This window comes from Danio rerio, chromosome 22, assembly GCF_049306965.1.
Source record: "Danio rerio strain Tuebingen ecotype United States chromosome 22, GRCz12tu, whole genome shotgun sequence".
Lineage (NCBI taxonomy): Eukaryota > Metazoa > Chordata > Actinopteri > Cypriniformes > Danionidae > Danio > Danio rerio.
Genome location: NC_133197.1, coordinates 10,161,791 through 10,189,235, shown reverse-complemented (window position 1 = coordinate 10,189,235; position 27,445 = coordinate 10,161,791). Strand labels below are relative to the sequence as shown.

The window sequence follows — 27,445 nt, the reverse complement described above, 5'->3', positions numbered from 1 at the left end:
ACAACTTTAGAATGTTTCTAAAAATATTTACTTTTCTAAACTTACTTTATGGAATAACAACTTAACCAATGAATAAATTGATAAGAATAACATTTATGAAAGTGAATAACAAATACAATTTTATTTAACATATTGTTAGTTTTATAACATTTGTTAATTTGTTAATTTTATAACATTTATTAATTTGACGTTTATCAGTATGTATAATGTAAAATCCTAATTTTCTTCTATAAAGTCATCAAACATCTTCATAGTTGCCCTACACTTGCATCAGAAGTTGATGTCATGCATGTATAAATATATCTGCAAATTAGAAAGCTGATACTTATTTTAAAAAGTAACAGCGCGAAGTAGAATACATTTTAGTCTTTCATATTTCTTAATTTTATACTTAATTTTTATGTAGACATATGAAATATGAAGACATAAGTCCAAGACTCATTTAGTGCTATATATATATATATATATATATATATATATATATATATATTTATATATTTGGGTTCAACGCTAAGGATTTTTTCCACTGGCCAGCGGTTCAGATTTTTACTTGCGCTGCCAATATTTTCGTTGACCCCACCAAAAAAAGGAAAAGTTAATAGCTATTTCTTAGCCACATGTTTTAAATATTGTGTCAAACATGTGTTCCAGAATTTACATATTTTAAAAATTTTAATAAATGTATAATGAGCAAATCATCGTGCTGTACGTACGTAAATGTCTGCTTCCAAGACATTCTTTAAGCCTCATAATTTGATGTTGTTGTCACATATGTATGCATATATATATATATATATATATATATATATATATATATATATATGTATGTACAAATTATATAATTTTATATATATGTATATACACACACACATATCAAATGTAGTTCTGACGTATAAAACGTGAAATAATGTGCAAGAATAGCTAACAAGGAAAGAAAAACATCAACATTATGCGTTCATGACATCATTTTTTATAGCTAAATCTATAAACTGCATTCGGAAGAGGGTGATCATTTGATTGCCACTTCTACGATCCAATCAGCGATCCCATTTAATAGTGACAAACACTTCTGGCCAATCAAAATCTGCAGCCTCTGCGTCTGACCAATGAGAGCGCAAAGAAGGCGTGTCTGTCAGAAAGCGGTAGTAGTGCTACACCCGTCGGTGTGTCAGACGCGGATCCTCCAGAAGTTTTGCGCCTGACCCTGATCATCTCGCCCAGACCATCAAATCTGCGCCAAAACCCGATCCGCTTACGTATTTTCTGGGTTATGGAACTGGATAAAATGGACGAAAACGACTGGAAATATCACGGGGAGGGCAACAAGAGCATTGTCGTGTCTCATTTGCGGGTAAGTGTTCAATAGTTACTAGCTTTTAGCTTGGCCATGATTTCATATAAACTCAATCAAATCTGATTCAATCAACGAGAAATCCAGTCAAACTACAAGGAAATAACTTAAACTTGAAGTTTGACAGTTTTCCAACGCCATCATGCAGAAATCAACCCTTTCTTCGTCTCAATAATGTGTTGTCAGGGCTTTAAAGCTGTTAGCCGCCTAGCAGGCTAAACTAAGATTCATTTAAAAAAAGAGTACTACGTGTATCACATGTGTTTTAGCAATGGCACACCCACTTTATGGCATCTAAAGTTTCTTAAAGTCATTATATGTTGTAGGATATATAATGCCGAGGTCATTGTACAAGGCCAGTTGAATGAATGGTGAGTTGTGATCTTGTAGTTTGTGTGACTGGGTTTATGCACCCAACATGGGTCTAATGGGGATATTAGCGATAAGACAATTGCACTTAATATCCTCCCTATTTAGTATTCAAAGTTCAGATAGGAAATCTGTCACCTAACAGTGGGCGAAAGACACTAGGGGAGGGTAACTAATAAGATAAGAAGGTCTAGACTGGTTTCACACCAGATTGATGCGTTTGGAAATTGATTAGGCGAGAAAGTAATACGGGGATGAAAAACTTTTTGTGTTTTAATGTGGTGCTTTGAGAATGAGCACAAATGGAGATGACAGAACCTGTTGTAATATAAGTTTTTTTACGTCATATTGTTGTGTTGGGATTAAAAAAAACTTTGGACTGAAGTTGGTTTAATGTGCAAAAACGTTGCATAAATGGTCAAAACTGAGAAATTCTTTAAAATGTTTTGTATCAGTTGAAAGTGAAAGTTTTTGCTTTAAATTTTATAAAGTTGCATGGAGTTTTGAGAACGCTAAAGGGAACACTGAAAGTTTATAAAATGATAATGCAGTTGGTGTTTTAGTTATCCAGCATGCCTAAACAAATTATGTGAATGTGTTCCTAATGTATATTTTTTCTATTTTATTTTCATGTATTCATGTTTTTTCTAGTTTAGAAAGTGATGATAATGGTAGTTTTTCAAAAACCAGCACTTGATAACTGATATTCTGGGCCCCCTCATACATAACTAAGCATACACGTAGTTATTTGTTCCTAAAAATGGTGTCTGTCTTGTAAGCATAACTCAACTTATTTTAACAAAACTTTATGTAAATAAGTTCATCTGTTAATTTAGGGTTTAGTTGACTTTTTCCACTAAGATTGTGATTTCAAGGATTGTTTAGTTAAGATCAAGGATATTTTCCTGTAAGACAGGTAGGGCTTAACTTTTGTCAGATTTTTCCAGTTTCGTTTGTACCCTCGAATGATAAATAATCTGCCGGAACAAACATTTGAAGTCATAAACTGACTGGATTTGCATATTACAACACAAGAGTGTGTATCCAATCACAGGAAGCTGCCCGAGACGACATTGACCAATAGGTTGATGTAATCGTGCTGAACTGGGTGTGGGGAGAACTGGTGAAGCTTTGATGCAGTTTTTTTTTTTTACCAGTTCTGCAGTCCTGCAAGGGCTTGTTCGCCTCCGTTTAGTGACATTCTTTCATGCACCCACACTGTTTAGCAGATATTCGTCTGGCCTGGATTTAGATTGTTGGAATAAGAGCCGACCCACAAATTCCTGTTGAAATCAGTGTGAATGAGGCGTCTTATAAAACAGTTTAATAAGATTTCTGTGTGGTTTATGTAGATTTTTGGTTGAATTTTTTTAAAGGTCATTTATTTATGTTGTACCCTTTGATGCCCCATTTTGATGTCTGCAGCAAATTAAAATCGCACTCTCATAACCTTAACTAATATATTCTAGTAGTGCATATTACATTTTTTGTAAAAAGTAAAAAAAAAAATAAAATAAAAAAATTAGAATTCTTTTTGAATGTATAAATTGTCCCAAAAATAGGTAAAATAATGTTCCAGTTTTAATTCAGGCTAACATTTATTTATGAAACCACATTTTTTTTGCCAGACCTATTAACATACATTTGGGAAAATATTTTGATCAAACTAAATGTCATTATATTTTAAAATATTAAAAATATCTTACTTTGGGTAAATTATTTAGTTTGGAAGGTCATGGAAGGTTTCATTTAACTAAAAAAGAATGAAAATGACTTGTATTATATAATGAATATTATTTTGATGCAGCCCTGCGATAATTTAAATATATTTTAATAATTTACCAAATGATTCCTCTTCTAAATGTTCCTGAAAAGATTTTATCTCGTATATAAGCTATTGTTATAATGACATTGACATAATATGTTGTTGAATGGTAGTTTAGTGGGGGTCACAGCTATAAAAAAATAAAAATAAAAGTTTAGTCAGAATTCTTTAAATATAAGTAAAATTAAACAGGAGACATGCTACAAAACCGTTTTACATATTTAATATTTTCACGCTTGTAAATCTCATAGTTTTTTTCAACCAATTTGTTTTTTTTGTTGATATTTATCAAAAGTAGATCTTAAAAAACAGTTTTATATGTTTTTGTTTATACATTATTAGTTGCTGTTGATGTCTTTGTATACTTATAAATCTATGTTTTATAGAAATGTGTTATTTATAAATTATATTTTAATCTGTTTTTGCCTTGAATTAGCCATGATACGCTCTAATATCTCAGACACCTATTTGTTTTCTTCACATTCTGCGGATGAGTTGTGCGTCATTCATTCATGAGCTTCATCCTTTTACGTTGATGTTCCGTTAAGGCAGAAGTAGGTTTTGTACAACTTGAGCAAGAGCATTTAGAAACTGCATTAATAGCCCATCGGTTGCATCAGTCCATAAAACAGTCTGCTCAACTAGTACGTTTATCATCACTGCAATGATGTCACCTTTACCTTGAGGAACCTTTTCATGTCCGAAAGCGTTTTTGGAAAAATGTCATGTGAATTCAGTTCACAGTTCAGTGGATTAAGAGTTTGTTGCCAATACAAAGTACAGTCATAGGCCAACCGCTTCACAGGATTCCCTTCTCTGCTCACTGAGATATTTACAATGCCTAAAGTCTGTTTATAAATACATTATTTCCCATTACAGCACTGTCAAGTTCTCCGTCTGTTGAAGGTTCCCTCTGAGGACTCTGCACATACACGACAGGTAAAACGATATTTGATCAAATTTTCTTGTTGTTATTAATTACTCATGCTGATGTTGAGCTGTTATTTTAACAAGTATAACACCAAAATACTTGGTGTATTGCTTTATACAACATATTGATGTTCAGAATAAACGACTGTGCCAACCAAATTAAATAGCAAAAGTTTCGTAAAGTACAATAGTTCACACTTTACAATAAAGTCTCATTAGTAAACATTAGGAAACACATGTCACTTGTATAGTTTTGAATGGGAAAATGTGTAAAGGTCAATATGGCGAATGAAGCCCCGCCTTCTAGTAGATGAACCAATCATCGATCGTTATAGACTGACGTTTCTCCAGGGTAAAAGCTTGGAACAGACGTGTGCTTTTACAACTGTGTGCTTTTTTTTCATAGTATGTATGATATGAATGCGAGGTACAGTCCGTCCTGTCAAACGCACATCATATGACAGCAACTACTTAAACGTCCACAAACGTGTAAACAAAAAGTTGCTGTCATTTTTGGAGGAGGTTTGCCTTCAAGACCAAGTTGTGAATTAATTCTGAAGCCAAGCACGATCTGACGAAGCAGTATTCAGAGGATGATAATGTGTTGAATGGTCATAAATGAGGTTGGTGTCGTGATCTCGTTCCTTTCGAGTGCCCATGCGCATTAGCTTGGGCAACCTGAAAATATGCCGATTTTGTTTGATTCATTTATAAACTAAACTTATTACACAGTCGTTGTTTAATTTATTGGTGATTCCAAATATGTAATCGTAAGCTTGGCAAACAGTTGGAGAATTTGATGCTTCCCCATTCAGACAGAATCCCCGAGCATACCGCCCGAGAGGCATTTCAAAGGTGGCCGCAGAGTGAAATCACTAGCCTTAAAGTGACTTTGACGTTAGTTAATGGATTCAAATGAACAATGGGAAAAAGCCTGATATATTACAGGTAATATGGCTTGTGATTAGTCAGATTACGACTATGATTTCAATGCATTATTTGGCATTAACTAAGAAATCAAAATCTCCTAAGTGTATTAAGCTCATCCTGAGTTTCGTCAAATTGCCTTATGTCAACTCAAGGAGATTTATTGCCGCAGTGTTAGCCTACAATATAAATAGCCACAGAATTCTCAATCAAAATGTCTGCACGTCGTAGGCCAGATTAACATGCGAAAATGTTTATGTTTGAACTATTAAGCTAATTAACTAATTACTTCTCCAAGCATTTAAGCATTTGTGTCTGCAAATAAAAAATGAAAATTCGTTAAAAACACTTAGTTTAAAGGCCCCCTGAAGTGCATTGACATGTGCAAATTTTTTTCGATGAAGTAATCTCAACTGATAAAAAGTATAGCTCCTCCCCTTTAAAAAAACAGCCAATAGCAATCTGTTGATGAGTGGTAGAACTCAAGCGCATCAAATGTGAAGTGTCTTGAAGGGGGCGGGGCATGTCATATACCAGAGAGCATTTGATTGGCCACAATTTTATGAGAAACTAAAGTACGAGGCGACGTGAATAAATTCATTGATCCATTGTAGTGACAAACTACAAGCTTTACATGTTTATATCAGTTTTATATCTTCTAAACAAGAATTTTGTCACTGTTTTGGTGCACTCTAGCTCATAGATATCCTAAAAACTAACAATAAAAACTTTGTTAAATAATAAATAATTGTTCATTGTGTTTTAAAGGTCAGCTATATTAATAATTTCCAAACCTGCTATGTTTACGTTCGGTTCTTTCACTTTAAAGTCAATTAAAAGTTCCTAATAATCACCATAAAAGGGAAGTTTGTGAACGTACACACAGCAGCCTGAGAAAAATGTTCATTTCAGGTGGCACTTGAACATCATTTAGATGAAATTTGAACTCTTCAAAATATTGAATTATTGAATATTGTCATTTGTTTTAACCATATGTGTTACTTCCCAAACTATAATGGTATTTCCCATGATGATAAAGTATTCAGAAAACTTTTGTAACATTAGATTTTAGAAAACAATTTGCACAAATGGTAACGTTTACTATTATATTGTGGGTTTTCTTTCACTGTATTTCGATTGTCTCCTTTGGTACAAAGAGCATCTGCAGAGATGCAGATGCAAATCAGCCTCAAATGTTCGGTCTTTATGCATTTGCATCATCATAGAGCGTAACGTCAGCTTATTTTCCTATCTTTTCCACAGACCGCAGAACAAACTTTGCGACACATCCTCAACATTATGGACTATAGCAAACATGTCATGAAGCCTTTGCTTGGGGAGAAATACGTTCACAGCGGAGTAAGTTACAGTTCCTGAAGTTTGTGTATATTGCCAGTGCCTGTTGCTTTGAAGGGATAGTTCACCCAAAAATAAACATTTCCTCACATTCAAGTGGTTGTAAACTTTTATGGATTTCTTTCTACTGTTGAACATAAAACAAGAGATTTTGAAGAATCTTGGAAAAAGCAGCCAATGATATCCACAAAAAATACTATCAAAGTCATTTTTCCCTACTAACAGTTGAAAGTTCTCAAACAAATTAGGAACAAGTGGAGTAAATGATGACCGAATTGTAATTTTTGGATGAACTTTCCCTTTAAAATAAACCGTGACTCCTTGAATAATAGCTTGAATGTTTTGCAGGAGGTTGTCAGACTACCGCTGGACTTTTTAAGACAGATGTCACTGAAGGTCCAACAAGAACGACCTGGTAAATGACTGTATTTTTTAATTCAGTTGAAGGGGGTTAAACGGCCCCTATTTGTGTGAAAGCAAACACACTGTTTTCGTGTGTGTCTTAAATGCAAATGAGATTGTTTCTCCTCCTCCCTTTACAGAAGAGGGTGAAGTCTTTACAGCTTGTGCCTTTACACTAATACATTCTTGTTAACACTAAATGGGCAATATTGTATTGATTGATATACATTTGCCCAACGAAAAAAATTGGACTTATTGTAATAACGATAATCTATAATTAATTTGCGAAATGATTTGTTATTACAGTAGTACAAGTGTGATATTTTTGAGCCTGTCTACAAATCTCGAGTTACTGACATTCTTTAACTGTAAATTCACCTCATAACACCTGTCGAGTTTTTAAAATAATTAAAAACGTTGATACTGAAATGTTTAAAAATATACAATCTTGCTTCTTGGATAGTATCGATACTGGCTTTGCTCTCTCACACTCTCTGAAAAATCTATAATAATATTAAGAATTTAACACTGTTGTGTTAAACAGAAAATAAGAAGAAATTGCACTAGTTTAGTTTAGTTTTTTTGTAATTTATTGCCTTTTGTACTTTGCTGACGTACAGTATCTGGTATAAGCATTATGGGCTCTATTTTGACGGTCCATGCGCAGAGTGCAAAACGCAAGGCGCAAACGCTTTCAGAATGCATTTTTGCTAATTTAAGGACAGGAAAATCAGCTTTTCGCCATGGCGCATGGTCTAAAAGTGTTGAGTTTATTTTCTTAATGAGTTAAAGGTGTGTTTTTAAGAATAAACCAATTAGAGTCTCATCTCCCATTCCCTTTAAGAACCAGCTACGTCGCACCATAAGCGCATTCGCTATTTACAGGACGCAAGTGGAAAATCTGAGCATTTCACTAGCAAACAGTTAACAGTTTTTTTAACAGAAAACTGTTAAACAGAGCATCTACTGCGTGAGAATGAGAGATAATGGAACTACTTTCACTTCGCTCTTGGATAGGGAAACCTTTACGCACAGACATCAATTAGTCTATAAATAATTAATTTTGTTTATTAAGTGCAAATATTCGTTTCAAAACTGTTTCTAAATTCAGTTCTAATTTCCAGCAAACGAATAAATGAACAACAATAACAAAGTGTGTTCAAAAACCTGAGTTATATCCTAAAACACATGCTGTGCCCCATATGGTCTAAAACCTGACAGGTGGGCAAATCTAAGCTTGTTTTTAATAAACAAATATAAATATGTATATAATAAATAATACTGCTAATAATAATAACATTATACAAAAGCAAATTGTTATGAATGAACTAAAAAAGCCTCCCGGGATGAAGAAGACATAAAAACAGTGATTTTTTATATTTATGTAGGCTAGAAAATAATATGTTTTGTAATATTTTAATCCTTTTATATTTTTATCCTACATATATTCTTATTATATCCTATATATATCCTTAATATTTAAATTTTTTTTATATGTAAAGATATTTGCCTATTGCTGTCTTGTGCGTATTAAGCAGTGCGTAAGCGAGGCGCAACTCTGCGCTGGAGTTTAGACCGGGTTTGTTTTGGTCTAATGAAAAATCTATTTTAGTTTCTCAAAATAGCAACACGCCAGCCGTCCGCCGCAGAACGCCTTCCTTTTTAGACCAGAACGCCTATGGGCGCACATCTGAGCGCTAATGCATTTGCTATTTAAACAGCGTAGCGCAACGCCTCAAAACGACTCTTGCGCCAAGCTGAAACTACCAAAAGACTACTGCGCTGCACCTTGCGCCACATTGCACCGGGTGTATGATAGGGCCCTATATGGTTTAGTTATTTTAAAAAAATCTTTTAACTTCATTTGCATGCTTAAAATCAGTGTTTCTCAACCACGTTCCTGGAGGACCACCAGCACTGCATGTTTTGGATGTCTCCTTTGTCACATCCATTACAGGTCTTTCAGTCTCTGCTAATGAGCTGATGATCTGAATCAGGCGTGTTTGGTTAAGGAGACATGGAAAATTTGCTGAACTGGTGGTCCTCCAGAAACGTGGTTGAGAAACACTGCTTTAAATGTTTCTGAATTTGTTCCCCACAGTATCGAATGTTGATATGTTTCATAGTGAAGTTGGAAACTGCAGTATTGTGACAACACTAGACATTGTTTGGTATCACATAATGAAGAAATAATCCTGCTATTTTAAGTAATAAAGGCTAGGTCAATTACTATTGCGCTATAAATATACTTTTAATGCTTATAAAATACCCAGGTTGACTTGTTGAACACAAATAATCCAGATATTGCCATGAGAGTGTGTTTTTTCTCATCATGTTTGATCCATTTCTATTCTCTTCATCCTCACACAGTGAGAGCAGACTGTAGCTGACGTAATTTTCAGTAAATAGATGTGGAGATTATGCACGTGACAGCGGTATGAATGACACAGAAATAACATTTAAACGCATGTTTAACATCTTGACCTCGGACCACTATCCCCATGCACCTCAGTTTTCAAAAGTCTGCATTTAGTCTGTATATGAAGACTTCTGATGCAAAAACCTCTGAGCGCCGTCTGAAATTTCTAGCGAACATTAACATTTTTACTCAGCCTTCTTTGTTTATGTTGAGATATTTTACTTGAAAGACCATGAAAAGGACTTCTTCTTTGCCATTTCAGACAGCATTTAGAGGTTTTTGCATCTAAACTCTAAACTCTTCATATGCTGAAGTGCTACGCCAGCATTTCCAAACAAAAACAGTTTTCAGCATTTTCAAAGCGCTCTATTTTCACAGGTTGCAGATGCTGGAGTAGTGTGGACAGCAGGCCTAACCGTGATAAAGCGTATGCATTTTAAAACAAAAACGCACTTGTCTAAATAGCATCTCAGTCGCTCCAGAAAACACAGAGGAACATTTTCATGCATTTTAAAGGTTTAAGACAGTATTTTTAGGGCACATAAGGTAGTTGTATGAGTACTACACTGCTCAAATATTTAGGATATTTTCATAACTAATTTCTTGCAAAACCAATGCTACATAAATGTAAATAGGAAAAAATGGTACTGTTGTATTTTGATCACTTAATAAGAAGTACTAAACAATCTCAAGGCTAAATAAATATCTTTCCACAGATGTATGGTTTTTTATTATAGATCAACATTTGGCCGAAATATTGAAAATCAAGTCTGAATATTGTGAAAACCGCCTTAAAATGGTCCAATTTCCATTCTTAGCAATGCACATTACTAATGAAAAATTGTGTTTTGATAGTTACGGAACCAAATAGACAAAATGTCTTCATGGAGGATGATCTTTACTTGATTTTCAAGTGATTCTGACCTTATAAACTAGTTTAAAGGTCTTTTGTTCTGTGTCTTATGACTGGCATGTTTCCTGAGATTCTCCCACAGTCAGTCTAAAGATACAGTCATTTTTGTTGACGGGGATTTTGTGTTGCGTAACAGTGTTGTGGTCTTTTCTTCATGCAGAACTGCGCTGTGATAAGGTCATGGACACTTTCAGCGGCTGCGGTTTATGCCTTCCCGATCTAACCCAACTGCCCCTTCATCACCTCAGAGACCACAGACCTCCAATCTGCGTTGAGATAAAGGTGAACTTCACATTTAACACCTGAAAGGCTGGTTTTATAAATAACTGCTGTCATGATTCCAAGAATCATATTTCCAGACAATTATACTCTAAGCAAAAATGCCAGAAACCTCGCCTCGAATGTGTTGACTTGAGTGTCACGTCTTACACGACTGGTCATTGAACTTGAAGGTGGCTGTGGATGAGCTTTAGCTTTTTATATATATATATATATATATATATCTTTATGTATCTACTGTAGATGCTCTCTATGTTGCTAAACTGGAAACTTTAAATCTCATGAAATGAGAAGTACTTTTTTTAGGGGTGAGTTTATGAACACCCAGTTTATAGGGAAGTGAACCACAGCATCTGAATGACTCACTGAATATATCTGTGTGGAATTTAATCACATGGTTAGTCAAACTGGTATGAATCTGAAGTGAAAGGCTTGTGTGTGACTATCTATAAAGCTTGTTGACAAAACATCATTGTGTAATTTGAAGATGCCGAGATAAAATTCCACGTTTTTCCCTTTTTTCAGCCAAAATGTGGATTTCTACCCTTTTCGAGACACATGACGAAGGAATGCAAATGGAAAGTTTGCAGATTCTGCATGCATCAGCATTATAAGGCAAGTTCCGATTACGAATCATACAAAAGGCCTCGTTTTTTTCCAATGTAAAGCATCGTTTCTAGAAGTGAAGTCCGATTTCTAAAGCAAACTTCTGCTTTAACAAAAAGAGGATGGTCCAGCGTAGTGTAAACATCCTGCTGTCTGTTTGTACTGCTCCCTATCACATAATCAGTCCTGTGGGAGTTCAGTTACAGCACACGCTGAAATCATAGTGTCCAACTGAATCAGGACTTTGGAGAGTGTATCAGATTTAAAGCGAGAGAAATTTTGCTGATCAGCCAAGATGTTGACAGTAGAAGATCAAAGAAGATTTTTAGCTGAAACTGTGGTTCTTGGTGATCCATAAAATGCAAGCCAGCAGCTTAAAACACATGCAGTCAAAACAAAATGAATACCTGTGGCTTTTCACAATACGTTGAGGTCTTATGAACTAAAACGGTCGTTCTGTGCAAGAACAGTATATTAGTTTGATTTATTGCAATATGTGAAAGGAAGCCTGTGTTCCAGACTATCGTGAGAAAACGCTCAGAAATGTTTGCAGAGGCTGTGGGTTAAAGGTAATGATGTTGTAAAACATTTTTAGTTGTTTTTTTTTTTACCAATAGTTCAGACTACTGTGTGTTGACAGGAGCCACAAGTATTCATTTTAACGGTGTCCACGGGATCTTAAAAAGTTTTAAATGATGATAAATCAATTTAGAGAAAATAAAGTGCCTTAGTTATTGCGATAACACCGTGGTTAGGGTGCCAACATCTAGGTGTCATTCTACTGTCAAATAAAGACAAAGATGTCTTAAGAAGTCTTAAATGCCCGTTTCCAATGTATTCAATTTTGTATCATGTTTTAATTGTATACAGTGCATCCGGAAAATATTCATAGCGCTTCACTTTTTCCATATTTTTCTATGTTAACGTCTTATTCCAAAATAGGTTAAATTAATTTATTTCCTTAATTCTACACACAATACCCCATTATGACAATGTGAAAAAAAGAGGTTTTGAAATTGTTGCTAATTTATTAAAAATAAAAACCTGCAAAAACACATAATAAGTGTTCACAGCCTTTGCCTTGAAGCTGTAAATTGAGCTGAGGTACATTCTGTTTCCACTGATCATTCTTGAGATGTTTCAGCAGCTTAATTGGAGTTCACCTGTGGTAAATTTAGTTGGTTGGACATGATTTGAAAAGGCATACACCTGTCTTTATAAGGTCCCAGGGTTGACAGTGCATGTCAAAGCACAAACTAAGCATGAAGACAAAGGAATTGTCTGTAGACCTCCGAGACAGAATTGTCTCGGCACAAGGCTGGGGAAGGTTACAGAAACGTTTCTGCTGCTTTGAAGGTTTCAGTGAGCACAGCGGCCTCTATCATCTATAAATGGAAGGTGTTTGGAACCACCAGGACTCCTCCTAGAACTGGCCGGCCATCTAAGCTGAGTTGTCGGAGAAGATGGGCCTTAAAGTTAGGGAGGTGATCAATAACCCGATGGTAACTCTGTCTGAGCTCCAGCATTTTTCTGTGGAGGGAGGAGAACCTTACAGAAAAACAACCATTTGTGCTGCAATCCACTAATCAGGCCTGTATGGTAGAGTGGCCAGACAGAAGCCACTCCCCGCCTGGAATTTGCCAAAAGGCATCTGAAAGACTCTCAGACCATAAGAAGCAAAATTTTTTGGTCTGATGGGACTAAAATTAAACTATTTGGAGTGATTGCCAGGTGTTATGTTTGGAGAAAACCAGGCACCGCTCATCACCAGGCTAATACCATCCCTACAGTGAAGCATGGTGGTGGCAGCATCATGCTGTGGGGATGTTTTTCACCAGCAGAAACTGGAAGACTAGTCAGGATAGAGGGAAAGATGAATGCTAAGAGGAATGCTACTGCTAAAGGCTGATTTATACTTCTGCGTCAAACGCCGGCGTATGCTATGGCGCTGACGCATAGCCCTTCGCCGTGGCCATCGCCGTCACTGACGTGCACCTCTCAAAAATTGTAACTACATGTTCTAACGACGCGTAGCGTAAGCTCTGTGATTGGTCGGCTTGGTAGCGCTGACGAGTCTGGGCGGGACCGAGAGCCACGCGAATGGCGCGAGCGATTGTTTACAAGTGTGGAGTCCTGTGAAGGAGCTCTGGATGGAAAGTTTTGTTTTGTGTTTACCTCATAGTTAAAGTTGTTGCACGTCTGCTGGTTCCTGCCTCAAAATGAGCGAGTTTGAGCCACTTGTACATCCCGGAAGTGTTCAGGAAAAGCAAAGCAACAGCGAAGAAACTCGACACAGAGGAACATTTACACCTCACTGCCCACTAGCGTTTCGGAAGTGTTAATGCAGACCAACAGAGACAGCGCGCAGAAGTATAAATGCACAGTCACGCGCGTTGCATGCGCCGTGAGTTACGCCGGTCACTTGACGCAGAAGTATAAACCAGGCTTAAGAGGAATGGGCAAAAAATCCCAAAGACAGGTTTGCCTGTGGCATCATATTAAAAAAAACTTAAGGCTGTAATTGCTGCCAAAGGTGCATCAACAAAGTATTGGGCAAATGCTGTGAATACTCATGTACATTTTTCAGCTTTTTTTATTTTTAATAAATATGCAACAATTTCAAAAAATCTTTTTTCACATCGTCATTATGGGGTATTGTGTGTAGAATTTTGAGGAAACCAATTATTTTAATCCATTTTGAAATAAGGCTGTAACAAAAAATATGGTAAAAGTGAAGTGATTTGTTGCCATCTCTTCACTCATTAACTGCTGCATTATAGAGCTAGTCTGTTTAGAGGCATTGATATGCTTCATACAAGCTTCTTTTTTGTTCTTTGTTTGGGCCAAAATAAAGAGTCAAGTGATGTATGTGGTATGTGTCCCCTTTTAACAAAAACAGAAAGAATGATTGCGAATTTGCCCTTTTTATTCGCCAAACTCGGAGCACAACCAAGACTGTGCAGTTGTGCTGTCTTACAATGAGTATATAGTAAATGTCAGTTCATGTATTGCTGGCGTAACCATTTAGAACTGGCAATAAGGTCTTGAAATGTATAAAAAGTGTATGTTGCATGTTGATTGTCAGTCATCAACAAAGTCCAATTTCAGCAAAAAATCTTTTTTAACGTACTACTGAAGCAAAAAAAAAACACTAGATTTTTGACTGAACAGTCTTTTTAAGCGGCTGTGTATACTTTACAGTTTACAGATTCCTAACATGCCATTTTATCTTTCACAGTTAGCCAATGGGAAGTGGAAGCGACTGAGTCGATATTGCCCTCTGGATCTCTTCTCAGGGTGAGTCACTGATTCTGTCACTCAATGCAGAGACTCAGAGCTGGATTTATATCTTTTGATGATGGTGTGACATTTAGCCTGCATTCTTATCAAGCCTAACTAACTGTGGCAGGTATTCAAGCAGTTGGTTGCGTCACTGGCCTTTTGTTGAAGCGAATAATTTTTTTACTTGGAAAAATCAGCCTGCATTCTTATCATGCTTAACTAATTGTGGTAGAGATATTCAAGCAATTATTCTGTCACGGACGTTTTGTTGAAGCAAATAATTTTTTACTTGGAAAAACCGCAGTCAGCATTTTTAAGTTGTGACGCACATCTTCACCGTGAGACCAACCCTAACCATTTATAAGTTCAGATTCAATTCTGTTGTGGAAAACTGAGATCTCTTACGAATGTTTTTTTAAAGTCAATAAAATGTACAAAGGGGCGAAGCAGTGGCACAGTAGGTAGTGCTGTCGCCTCACAGCAAGAAGGTCGCTGGTTCGAGCCTCTGCTCTGTTGCCGTTTCTGTGTGAAGTTTGCATGTTTCCCTGCGTTCGCGTGGGTTTCCTTCGGGTGCTCCGGTTTCCCCTGCAGTCCAAAGACATGCGGTACAGGTGAATTGGGTAGGCTAAATTGTCCATAGTGTATGAGTGTGTGTGTGTGGATGTTTCCCAGAGATGGGTTGCGGTTGGAAGGGCATCCGCTGCGTAAAAAACTTGCTGGATAAGTTGGCGGTTTCGCTGTGGTGACCCCGCATTAATAAAGGGACTAAGCCGACAAGAAAATGAATGAATGAAAAATGTACAAACCTGTATATAAATAGCTATGCTTCCTTCAAAAGAAGCTAAACTGGAATTTGATGCAAAACATTTGTGAATAAATCAGTTTCCATTCAATGAGTTAAAGAGGACAAATTCCTCACTTCCTTATAAACCAAAAAATAAAATGAAACTGTTTGACGCAGTAGGAGAAGCCACTGTTGGCCTTGTTTCTTGTAATAAAATTACCATACAGTGGCTTTTGGAGACTTTGTGAGCGCAGGCTCTCAACACAGTTCTGGAGATAATAATACTGAACCACTTTGACCACAGATTTTGGCTGAGGGATTTGAAAAAGACCAAAATGACATTTCAGATGTTTTACAATCTGTTCAGTCAATTTAGTTCAGTCTGTTCAGCCCCTGGTTTGTCCAATAATGTCATCCTATCACACCCATTTTTGTTATTGCATGATCTGTTAAACAAATTCACATAATGTGTTTCCTTCATAGTGGAATTCACCGGTTCAACTGCACCCAACCCATGCTAAGCTGAGATCGAACCAGCCATTCTATGTGTGGGAGTTGGTTGCTCTAACAAGAGGCTAAAGGCCATGGCCTCAAGCGTCTTTTGCTAGAGCACCTGTAGAGGTCAAAGGAGTGAGGTTTACCTGCATAGCACTTCACTAGCTGGCCTCCATTACACTCACTGTTATCCCGGACGACCCCCACATGAAACCCATTAGTTCTACTGCACCCAAGCGTCGATCGAACCAGTGATTCTTTCTAAGGGAGTCGGTTGCTCTAACAAGGAGGCTAAAGACCATGGCCTCTAGTGTCTGTCTCTAGAGCACCTGTAGAAGTAAAAAAAAGTGCGGTTTACCTGCATGGCACTTTGCTAGCTGTCCTCCGTTACAATAGTTTATGTGAGAAAAAAATTTCCAGATAAAGTGTATCTTACTCCGTTGCGTGTTCAAGGTTATTTTATGCACATTTTTAAAATTGATGCACATCTTGTTATTTCCATTTAAACATTTTTTGTTATACTAGAAAAACAGGTAAATGGCTAATGACAATCAAGCACAGAAATTGGCTCTTGGGACATGGAATGTCACCTCAACAGGAGGGAAGCAGCCTGAACTTGTGCAGGAGGTTGAATGGTACTGAATAGAGATAGTCAGGCTCACCTCAGCGCACAGTTTTGGCTCTGGAATTCAACTTCTTGAGAAGGGCTGGACTTTTTCCACTTTGTAGTTGCCCCAAGCGAGAGGCGGCGGGCTGGTGTGGGCTTGTCTATAGCTCCCCAACTCAGCCACCACGTGTTAGAATTTTTCCCTTAAATGAGAGGATCGCCTCCCAGCGCCTTTTGGTAAGGGATAGGTCTCTCATTGTAGTTTGTGCCTACAGGCCAAACACCAGTGCAGAGTACCCAGCCTTTTTAAAGTCCTTAGGAGGGGTGCTGGAAGGTGCTCTGACTGGGGACTTCATCGTTCTACTGGGGAATCTTCAATACCCATCTGGGTAATGACAGTGATACTTGGAAAGGTGTGATTGGGAGGAACAGCCTTCCTTGACTCAATCCAAGTGTTGGTCTGTTGTTGGACTTCTGGGCTAGCCAGTTTGTCCATAATGAACACCATGGTTAAGAATAAGGGTGTCCAACAGTGCATATGGCACCAAGACACCTTAGGCCTTTTGTTGAAGCATCCCTTATGCATAGGGTGAGCAGCTCTGTCACCTAGGAGGAACACTGAATCACTGCTCTTCACGTCTAGAGAAGCCAGCTGAGGTAACTCAGGCATTTGATTAATATGTTTCTTGGATATCTACCTGGAGAGGTGTTTCAGGCTTGTCCCGCTGGTAGGAGGTCTTGGGGAATACCCAGGAAAGGCTGGAGGGACTATGTCTCTGCTTGCCTGGGAATGCCTTGGGATCTCCCCAGAGGAGCTGGTAGAATTGTTCAGAGAGAGGAAGGTCTGGGGTTATCACCCGAGATTTCTGCCCCCACCAGCGGAAGAAAATGAATGGATGGCTTTTTTTTGTGATTGGTAAAAAAAAAAAAAGATTAAAATGTGGCTAATGTTTAATTAATCTTATATTCCAGGAGCAAACAGCGAATGTATGTTGCATTGAAGAATCTCTTAGAGGAACCACAAAACAACTTAAAAATCTTTAAGGTAAATATAAACTTCTGTGTTTAATTCAGTCTTGAGACAACTTTTGTATTATTGTTACTTTAAATCTACTCATAGTTTCTGCTTTTATATTTGTTTGACTCACTGGAAAATTATGATTAAGTATCATTAATCTTTTTATTTTCTCCATTCATCTCATTTTTCCAGGGTGGAGAGTTGATTTTTAGCTGTAAAGACGATGCCAAACAGCAACCCGACTTAAACAATCTCATTCAGCACCTTCGGCCTTATTTCCCCCACACTAACGGCCTTTATAATGGCCACCAGCCCGGCAAAGTCATCCTCAACGAGTTCATTCAGGTGATCTGTTCTGCTCTGCTCAGCGGCGGGGACTCAAACCGTTCCGGAGAGCCCAGGAAGATGCACCTTTCAGAAAGCAAACCACACTGTGAAGCCAGTCCCTTCCCAAGAGACTTGATTCGAAACGGTGAGGCCAATTTGGATAAGACCCTTCCCTTAGCTCCCTAAATAGTTTTCCTAGTAGTAATTGGTCCTTCTGGAAGCTTCTAAACATTCAAAAATGATTTCTGTAAACAGGGCTTTGTTACGTTATTGCTGTTTGTTTATATATATATATATATATATAACTGTGATGATGTCTCATCCGAAAGACGGTGCTCACTCGCAGCATAGAGTCCCCCTCACTTTACTGGGGCATTAGGACTCGCACAGACCACAGGTTGAGCGCCCCCTGCTGGCCTCACTAACACTACTTCCAACAGCAACCTAGTTATCTCATGTGGTCTCCTATCCACAAACTGACCAGGCTCAGCCCTGCTTAGCTTCATAATGTTATAATATGTTGATTTCTTGATTTTAATGTTATCATTTTGATCAACCATTATCAATTATTAAGTCCTAACAATCGATCTTTCAGTCTATATGTAAATGTGTAGCATGTCTATATAGCATGCTTCCCTTCCAGTAAATTACAATAAGCATATTTTCTTAGTTTCCTTCTAAATGAATTTACCCTACTTTTGTTGCGAAATTGAAAAAGAAAAGCCATTTTTTTTGTAATCCATATTCACCTAAGTTCAGTAAACACCCTTTTTAAATGTGAACGAATATCTGGTCTTGAACAATACATAAAATAAATATTATTAATATAATTGCTGAATCAGTAAATCAGAGGTGTCCAAACTCGGCCCTGGAGGATCGGTGTCCTGCATAGTTTAGCTCTTGGCTGCATCCGAAACCGCATACTTCCATACTTCACAGTATGCTAAAATCAGTATGCGAGCCTAGTAGTATGTCCGAATTCATAGAATTCGAAAGTAAGTACGCGAGAAGTACCCAGATGACTTAATACTTCCGGCGGATTCTGAAGTGCGCACCCCATGCACGCTGTGCTATCCCATGATGCTCCACGAGAGAATTCATGAATGGGAGTGAAGCGATGCAACTGACGCAGGTAAGTCACGTGACCATGACAAAATGGCGGATGTAGCACGTCCGAATTCCATTCACACTTTTCACATTCATACTGTACGTACTCGGAACGTACTTTTCTATTGGCCGAGTAGTACGTTTATATTCAAATGCAGTACCTACTGAGTTATAGGCGGTTTCAGATGCAGCTCTTGATTAGCTAGTTCAAGTGTGTTTAATTGGGGTTGGAACTAAAATATGTGGTACACCGGCCCTCCAGGAGCGAGTTTGGGCACCCCTGCAGTAGATTAACCCATATTCAGGTGTCAACAATACACTTTTCAGCAGAAAACTAGCTTACAAGCCAGCTGATCACTGTGAATAACTTAGCTTAGCTGTTTTTCTTGAAAACAAATGGTAGCCTTGATTCAGTTGAATGGGATGATACAAAAAAGTGACATCTTTTTCAACGTGGAGAATTACTATTTAACAGTACATTTCATGAAAGTAGACTGATAATTGTCAGTAAAGTTGATCATAGTCTTATAAAACGGCCTTAAATGCAATCTAGATGTTTGTAATCCAATCAGCTGTTCATTTTACACTAAAATATTGTAGTAAATAATAAACAAACATAATAAGCGCTATTGTGTTGAATTAAATCAACATTGGATTTGAACCCAACTGCAGGCTTAAGTGAATTAAAATTGAGATGTGCAATTTCTCAGTGTGGCCAGCCCTAATTGGTTTAAAATTAACTTCATTGTTGGGTCACAATATATGCGTAGGAGTGAATCTGCTCAATATAGACAAACGGCAAATAAAAAAGTTGTGTAAAAAAGGTGCGCCCCAGGCAGCGCTGATAAGGGACAGTAGTCGTAAAATCTGTTATGTAAGATCAAGCTCATTTTCATGTGTTCGCAGGTCACCACGGTCTCCCTAAGGACAGTGTCCTCGCAAAAATCCTCCAAGTTCAGATGCTGGATAACCTGGACATTGAAGGAATTTACCCTCTGTACAAGCGCGTGGAGCAGTATCTAGAGGAGTTCCCGAAAGAAAGGTGAACCTGCTATCTGGGATATTGACTGCTACGTTACTGATCTATCAGGGGAAGGTTTGCCTCTTGCTAAGCCAGATTCTTCAGTGTTGGGATTCACTTGAATTATTTTTTACAAATTAACAGCAGAATCACATTTCATTCTTATTGTACACTTTATTTGAAATAATCCTATGGTGACCACTAGATGGAGCAAAAGACTCATTGTGTGTGAATTTGAATTGCAGCCGCATGTTGGTTTTATGCGATGTGGTCATAGGAGATTTGCATGCAAAGCTTTCATTTTTTACTAAATAAACATGCTCGAACACACTTCAGCATGTAATCAAGGCTTGTTTGTATCTCCAGAATCCGACTGCAGATAGATGGGCCTTACGATGAGAGTTTCATGGACACAGTGAAAAGCTGTCTAAACGAGGACGACGGCTCTGTGGAATATGCAATTGGGAAGGTGAGACGGTGAACATGTGTGATGCAGTTGAGTTTAGGTTTAAATCTCACAGTACAAAACAGCAAACTTATGTCATTTTGAAACATTTTTGACTTTTTTTACACGTATTAATGTTAAAAATCTTATTTAATTTATGTATTTATTTGTTTGTTGGTTTTTATTGTATATTTATTAATGAAATGTTTTTGCTATGAAAATAGCCTTTGCTGCTGCACAAAAAAATCCATCATCATCATCTGTATGGTAATTTTGAAATATAAGTAAAATATAAAATAGTGTAATACATATGTATTTTTGTAATTGATATTTTTGGTTCTGAGTCAAATACAGGGTTACTTGTCCATTGCATCGTGATTTTCGGTGACAAATTATGAATGTTGATCCTAAATTTTCATTAGTAAAAGTGATGTATAGAAATAATACAATATTATTATTTTAAGAATATTTTACTAAAATATACTTTGCGACAAAATAGGGCCTTTCAGACTGGAGAAATGTTACTATAGTTCCTAGAACTATTGCTACAAGGACTCGATTTTTGATTTGTTTGCACCAAAGGAACTAGGCTCTATGTACAGCTAGAGTTATAAAGCCAACAATAAACTTCAGTTAAATTAGACTTAAGCATTCATTTAGTTCCTCAAGCGTAAAACAGACAAAAGACCTTTGTAACCACTGGCGATGTCAGTAGCAACACGTTAGTGCAGAAATTCCATTGAAAATACTGGTGTAAACTAAACATCATCGTCATATTTTAAAGACATGGTGGGGGGAAATGGAATTTAATGCTGTGTTTCTTGTCAGATCTGAGACCCACTTCATATCGTATATCTAACAGGCAGTGAAGATTTCTGATTTTTAAAGAAATCACAACTTAAACGTCAAAATTTTGTAATGGAAAGACAGTTCACCAGAAGCCCTTGGGGTATGTGCATATAAGCCGGTGTGCATATACCCCATTGGCTCCTACTTCAGAGTGTAACACAATAGGAATTATAGGCTTGGTGACCGTCTCAGGCTACGTTTATATGGAAGCAATGTAGCAGAAAACTGAAACGTTTTTTTCCTTGCGTTTCACATTTACATGACAAAGTTTTTGTGTGACCCACGTTTACACATCAATGGAAACTATCAACATATGCCACCTTGTTAGTAAACGGCACTTGTAAGGAAGTGTAATTATGCTGATGTGCATGTAGAATTTTCTTTTTGATGCATCGTTGCGTCTTTGCTGTTGGCTGTAAAGTAAATACACACTTTGCTGATGAAGCGTTAGCAAACACGACCACATACTCTGCCACTGTTGTGCGTTTGTTTGCACTTGCCTTTAATCTACACCTCCTTAAACACATACTATGCATTCGCATGGCACCATTAGCTAGGTTTCCATCAAAAAATGCGAATTAAATTTATGTTCATAACTGGAATATCGCATAAACCATGCGAATAAGGCAGTGTTTCCATCCAATGAGTCAAAGAGAAAAAAACTTAACTTCCACATTGACTGGCGCTAAATATCAACAGCAAAAACGAAGTTTGCAGTGGTAGTTGATGTGCATCTTTTCTTATCGAATTAAAAGTTAATCTAACTCAGTTTTGCACATACATTAAGCACATTTTTAAAAAAATTGTGTTGGTTTAATCGCACTCCGATCAATGAAGATTCTTTTTGGTAGAAATTTAAAGTAAATTTTTTCCCTGGTTATTCTTAAAATGCAAGTCAATCCCTACCAGCCATTTTGAGAGTCCAAAAAACATGCATGTAAAATACAGGTGCTCATGACACATTGTGGTTTAATGAACAATTTCCATCTTGCATTCCATCCAACGAGTAAAAGAACAAAATCATCCCTTCCTCATTTACTGGCGCCAAATATCAACAGCAAAAACGGAATTTGCAGTGGTAGTTTATGCGCATCTTTTCTTATCAAATTAAACGTTTATCCTACTCAGTTATGCGCATGTTTTATTCGCATCTTTGTGTTTACATCAACCGATTATATTTTATTTATTTATTTTTTAATGCACATGTCCAAAATGTGCATGAAATAGGTTGATGGAAACAGCTACTGGCAACACCTCGCGTTTTGAGATGTTTACATGTCAATGGCAACGTTTCTAAAAAAAAAATACATTAAAAAAAAAAAAAAAAAGTAAAAATTCAGAATGCGTTTTCAGCAAAAAAAAAAAAAAAAAAAGTTGTCATTTTTTTTTGGCTGAAAACAGCTCTTCTGTGAGATTCCCTATCGGATACACAATATAGATAGCTCTCATTACATCTTGTGCATCTCTCCAGGTTCATCAGTACAGAGTTGCAATGACGGCCAAAGACTGCTCGGTCATGATCACTTTTGCACCTTGCGAAGAAGACGAAGAGTAAGTTAGCTCGCACTTTTTAATATCATCTCCTGGCTGACCTGCCTCGACATTTGCTGTCAGTTTAATTGTGATTTCTTTACATTCACAGACACAAGCTGAATCTGGAGAAGCCTCGTTTTACATACTCCGTCTCCATCCTGGACCTGGACACCAAACCCTATGAAGGCATCCCGCACCAGTACAAGCTGGACTCGAAAATTGTCAACTATTACCTGCGGAGCACACAAGCCCCGCCCCCCTCCAGCCTATATAAGGAAAGGCAGGAGTGTACGCTGCTTTTCCATGCTGTATGAGATGCCTTCAGGAGTGCTGCTCGGAGATGAATAGAAGTTGAAATAATAGTGATAGTTTTGTTTTTATTTTCGTTTGTTTGTTTGTTTGTTTGCCCTCCCAACAAGTGTGCAGCGAAGACGGCTGTTGCCAGGACGACCTAATGTTTTTCTTTCTCGAGGATGATGTTCTCACTGGGGCTGGTCTCCTTAAAGCACAGAATACCTGAACGAGTCAGTCATTGGCTGTAAAAAGGGAGGACGAGGAGGTTGTGTGTGTGTTAGTGTGTGTGTTTGTGCTGTTGGGTTGTTTTATTCGCAGCAGCGCTACTGTGGTTTCCAAGTGCCAAAAGTGGCTTACAGCGATCTTTCCGTAATGAACACTTCACCGTGCATCAGCTTTGCCGAGTGTGCAGTTACCGTACAAGCAGTTTGGAGTTCAAAAACAGACGAGTACTTGAGTTTTTATGCGTGACTACTGCTTTGTAACGTCCCTAAAGAGCTCCTTAAACCACTGACCCACGGCGCGCTACAGTATCGGGAGTTATACTGACAAGCACAGACCTGTTGCATGCTAGTGAATGCGGCTGCGCTAATACTGTCACTACCCGTACGGTTAGATTTTTTTAACTTATAAGAATTAAAAGTCTAATCACATTACTCTTTAATGAAAAGTATTTTTGTAACATGCTCTTGGTTGGCGTAACCGTGTACCGCCATATACAAATTGAAGTGTCTTACTAAACAACAGACCGTAATGAACAAGATCGACCATTTACTTGCCTTGTCACCGCAAACTTATGTTGAATGAATTGTTATACAGCTTAACCCTGTTTTTTAGTCCAAACGAATTTTAAGGGGTTGTTCACACAAAATGAAAAATTGGTGTTGGTTTAATCGCACTCGGATCAATAAAGATTCTTTGGTAGAACTTTAAAGTTATTTTTTTTAGTGGTTGTTCTTAAAATCCAAGTCAATCCTACCAGCAATTTTGAGAGTCCAAAAATCATTTAGGCAAGACTAAATTAATTATGGTTGCTCTTGACACATTGTGGTTTAATGAACAAGAACGATCAATCTGCTAATCATTCTGAGCATGTTTACGACAGTCTGTAGTGCTTTCTGTCACAGAATGCTGTGAATATTGTTCAGTTTCTTTTGCAGACCATTTGCTTTGCTTTGTAAGATCTTGTTATTTACGAGTATGTTTTTTTTTTGTTCGACTCTACTAGTGCCAGTAGCGATTGACTTGCATTTAATGAATTAGCCAAGCCCACATTTCCAGCTAAAAATATACTTTAGTGTTCTACCGAAGAAAAATAAAAGCATGTACATAATGGATGGCCTGAGGGTGATGAAATTACCAGCAAATTTTCATTTTTAGGTGGACTTGGTGTTAGTACGATACTGAAGTTCGGTACCAATCGGTACTGAAATTTGAAAAACTTTTAATTTCCCGCTATTAAATCAAATTAGATAAATCAAATCGCTGTTGAGCGCGTTCTTAAACAGCGCTAATTTGACTTTGTGTTCACGTGCTTAACAGAAATGACTGTGATTGGACTGCAATGTGTTACCAATCAGTGCTTATGTTTTAAAAATTTTTGTGATTGGCCGTGACGGTCATCAGTCACCGAACTCACCGCTGTTTACAGAGTGTAACTACAGATACAGGGGCACTAGAGCGTTTTAAAGCCACACAGATCAGTCGATTCATCAGCGGAGCTTATAAACAGACCAGCTGATATTCATGGCTTTAAAACGATCCAGTATCCCTGTATCTGTGGTTACACCATGTAAACAGCGGTGAGTTCGGTGAACTAATGACCTTTTCGGCCAATCACAGTCATTTCTGTTGAGCATGTGAACACGATGGCAAATCAGCGCAGTTTAAGAATGCACTCAACAGTGCGTAAATGTTTTTGAAAATGGATTTGCAATTTAAGTACCGATTGGTATCGAATTCCAGTATCGTGACAACACTATCTTTTTTTTTTTGCTTTCAAAACTGTAGGAAGACTTCAAAAAAATTGTAATAGTGCACAAGCTGTATCGACTACATTCATGGTGCTTAATATACAGCCTTTCGTCACATTCAACCTGTTGATGTATGCCAAAAGTTGCATAACGGTTGTTCATAAATGTTGAAAAAACATCAGTGTACTGGCATCAAGGTGTGTAAATAAGAACAGAGTCATCATTTATGTCTGAACGACTACTTAAAAGTCCAACATCCATTTTTTAAATTAGCTGTGTTTGTTCATCTTTGAGTTCGACGCTAATATGCTTGCTTGTCAACAGTTTTAAAAGCGCAGACTATAAAACAACCAGCCCAATCCATCCCCTGCAGCTATAATGTCTGTTTTAATGCTCGTAATTGTTTGCAGAGCCAGACATATTTCATAAGTCGACCAAAGATGGACAGCATGCCAATGATCGTTAGCACAATACAGAAGCAAGATGACTCAGCAGTTTTTTTCCAGTGGAGAAGCAGTACATTGTTAGCCCCCAGAAATGCCAGTGCTGATGGACCTAATAATCCAACCACAGTGCAACGGTTCATGCTAACTTTACAGTGTGGCTTTAACACTACGGATGGCACCTCGCGGTCACCTTTCTCTGTCATGGGGAATATTACTGTTACAAAATACTGTGGTGTGAGTGATCCTCATGCTCCTGTTTACCTCTTACAGCGTGACGCAAACTCTGTGGGCTTATTAAACTCAAAGTCGTCAGTGCCGTTTTTTCAGCGGGAGTATATAGTATTTGGGTTTTACATGGATTGACTTTTGCCAAACTGTGTCGTTCACACTCCCCTTTTTGTCTTAATGTGAACTGGTGTCAAGAGAAGTATTAAAAAACGCCTTACTTAATCATGAGCGAACGCACTTTTATCGTCCAACCGATTGCGTACTGTCCTGTCGCTCCATTTTGATGTGTTATGATGATGATGATGATGTATCCGATTAAGTGCAGTTTCTCCACACCAGACATTGCTGTTTTTGCCTTTTGTTTTAACGACATCTTTCCCCATTCGAACCGAGATACTACGAGTCTGAGGTGGTGGCGTTGTCTTATCTTAATGAAATACAGATCAATAATCACTATGTAGATAGGAATGGACGTTGATTTTTGAAAAGGAAAGGAAGTTCGCAGTTTCTGTGATGGAAATCTAATATTAAAGTTTTAACTACTTCAAAAAAAGAAAATACAAAGTGGATTTTGCTGTCTGACATTTTGTATTTAAAATTATTTATTTTTCTAGCTCTTGTCTAATGATGTATATTTCCATACAGTGTGGGCATATGGTGCGTGAAAATGATTAACGCGTACTGGTGGCATCAAGATGTAGTTCCTAACGGGTGATTGTACAGGTGTTTATATCAAATAAAATGATTAGATATGAAGTTCCCATGAGTGCTGACTTGTGATTTACAACTTGTCACGAACACACGGCTCTTATCAAGCCTTCGATCGATGCCTCCACCCCGAGAAGCTGCAGGAGGCTCTGAAAATAATCGGAGCCTTTTTCCATCACTTTTTTGGTGTCCAACTCCAGAGCTAGAAAAAAAAAAAAGGAAAATTTTAGATAGTTTCATCAATGTTCTGAGCCAGAATTATGAACTGCTTAATAATAACACATCTAATATACTTTATATATTGGATTTTTTTTATTTTCATTAGTCAATTGTGCCAACTGTAAATTTACACTCGCCAGCCACTTTATTAGGTACACCTTACTAATACTGGGTTGTCCCCACTTTTGCCTTCAGAATGGCCTTAATCCTTTGTGGCATAGATTCAACAAGGTATAGGAAATATTCCTCAGAGATTTTGGTCCATATTGACATGATATCATTATGCAGTTGCAGCAGATTTATTGGCTGCACATCCATGATGCAAATCTCCTGCTCCACCACATCCCAAAGGTGCTCTATTGGATTGAGTTCTGGTGACTGTGGAGGGCATTTGAGTACAGGGAACTCATTGTCATAAGAAACCAGTCTGAGATTATTTGTGCTTTATAATATGGCATGTTGTCTGGCTGGAAATAGCCAACAGAAGATGAGTACTCTGTGGTCATAAAGGGATGGACATGGTCAGCAACAACACTCAGGCAACTGAACTGAACTTAAACACTAAAAACTGAACTACACTGTTCCAGTTACTATGAGCATTTATGTGAAGCTGCTTTGACACAATCTACATTGTAAAAGCGCTATACAAATAAAGCTGAATTAAATTGAATAGGCTATGGTGTGGCTCTATGATCATTTGGGGCCCAAAGTGTGCCAAGAAAATGTCTAATG

At 37.5% G+C, this 27,445-nt stretch overlaps 2 protein-coding genes across 6 annotated transcripts in view; one reads left to right on the top strand and one right to left on the bottom strand.

The window, feature by feature from the left end:
- The first annotated feature begins 1,170 nt into the window (after window positions 1-1,170).
- On the top strand, window positions 1,171-26,542 carry ippk (inositol 1,3,4,5,6-pentakisphosphate 2-kinase). Of its 3 annotated transcripts, XR_012397368.1 has the most exons (15): window positions 1,171-1,351; window positions 4,425-4,484; window positions 6,666-6,761; window positions 7,107-7,173; window positions 10,653-10,774; window positions 11,297-11,386; window positions 14,616-14,674; window positions 17,518-17,590; window positions 17,756-18,035; window positions 19,904-20,039; window positions 20,385-20,487; window positions 22,784-22,863; window positions 22,955-24,562; window positions 24,612-24,793; window positions 24,906-26,542. XR_012397368.1 is itself a non-coding variant. In NM_001014324.1 (13 exon segments), coding segments are annotated over 13 exon segments (1,452 nt in total). In that variant the 5' UTR covers window positions 1,175-1,270; the 3' UTR covers window positions 23,160-24,010.
- Window positions 25,259-27,445, bottom strand: part of cenpp (centromere protein P) — a 74,764-nt gene continuing 72,577 nt past the window's right edge. Inside the window, exon 7 of one of the 3 annotated variants that reach the window (XM_073936444.1) lies at window positions 25,259-26,696. In XM_073936444.1, coding sequence (XP_073792545.1) covers window positions 26,578-26,696 — 119 coding nt within the window. In that variant the 3' untranslated portion in view covers window positions 25,259-26,577. The remainder of the gene's footprint in view (window positions 26,697-27,445) is intronic. The other 2 variants (XR_012397358.1, NM_001003555.3) reach the window with 2 other exon arrangements.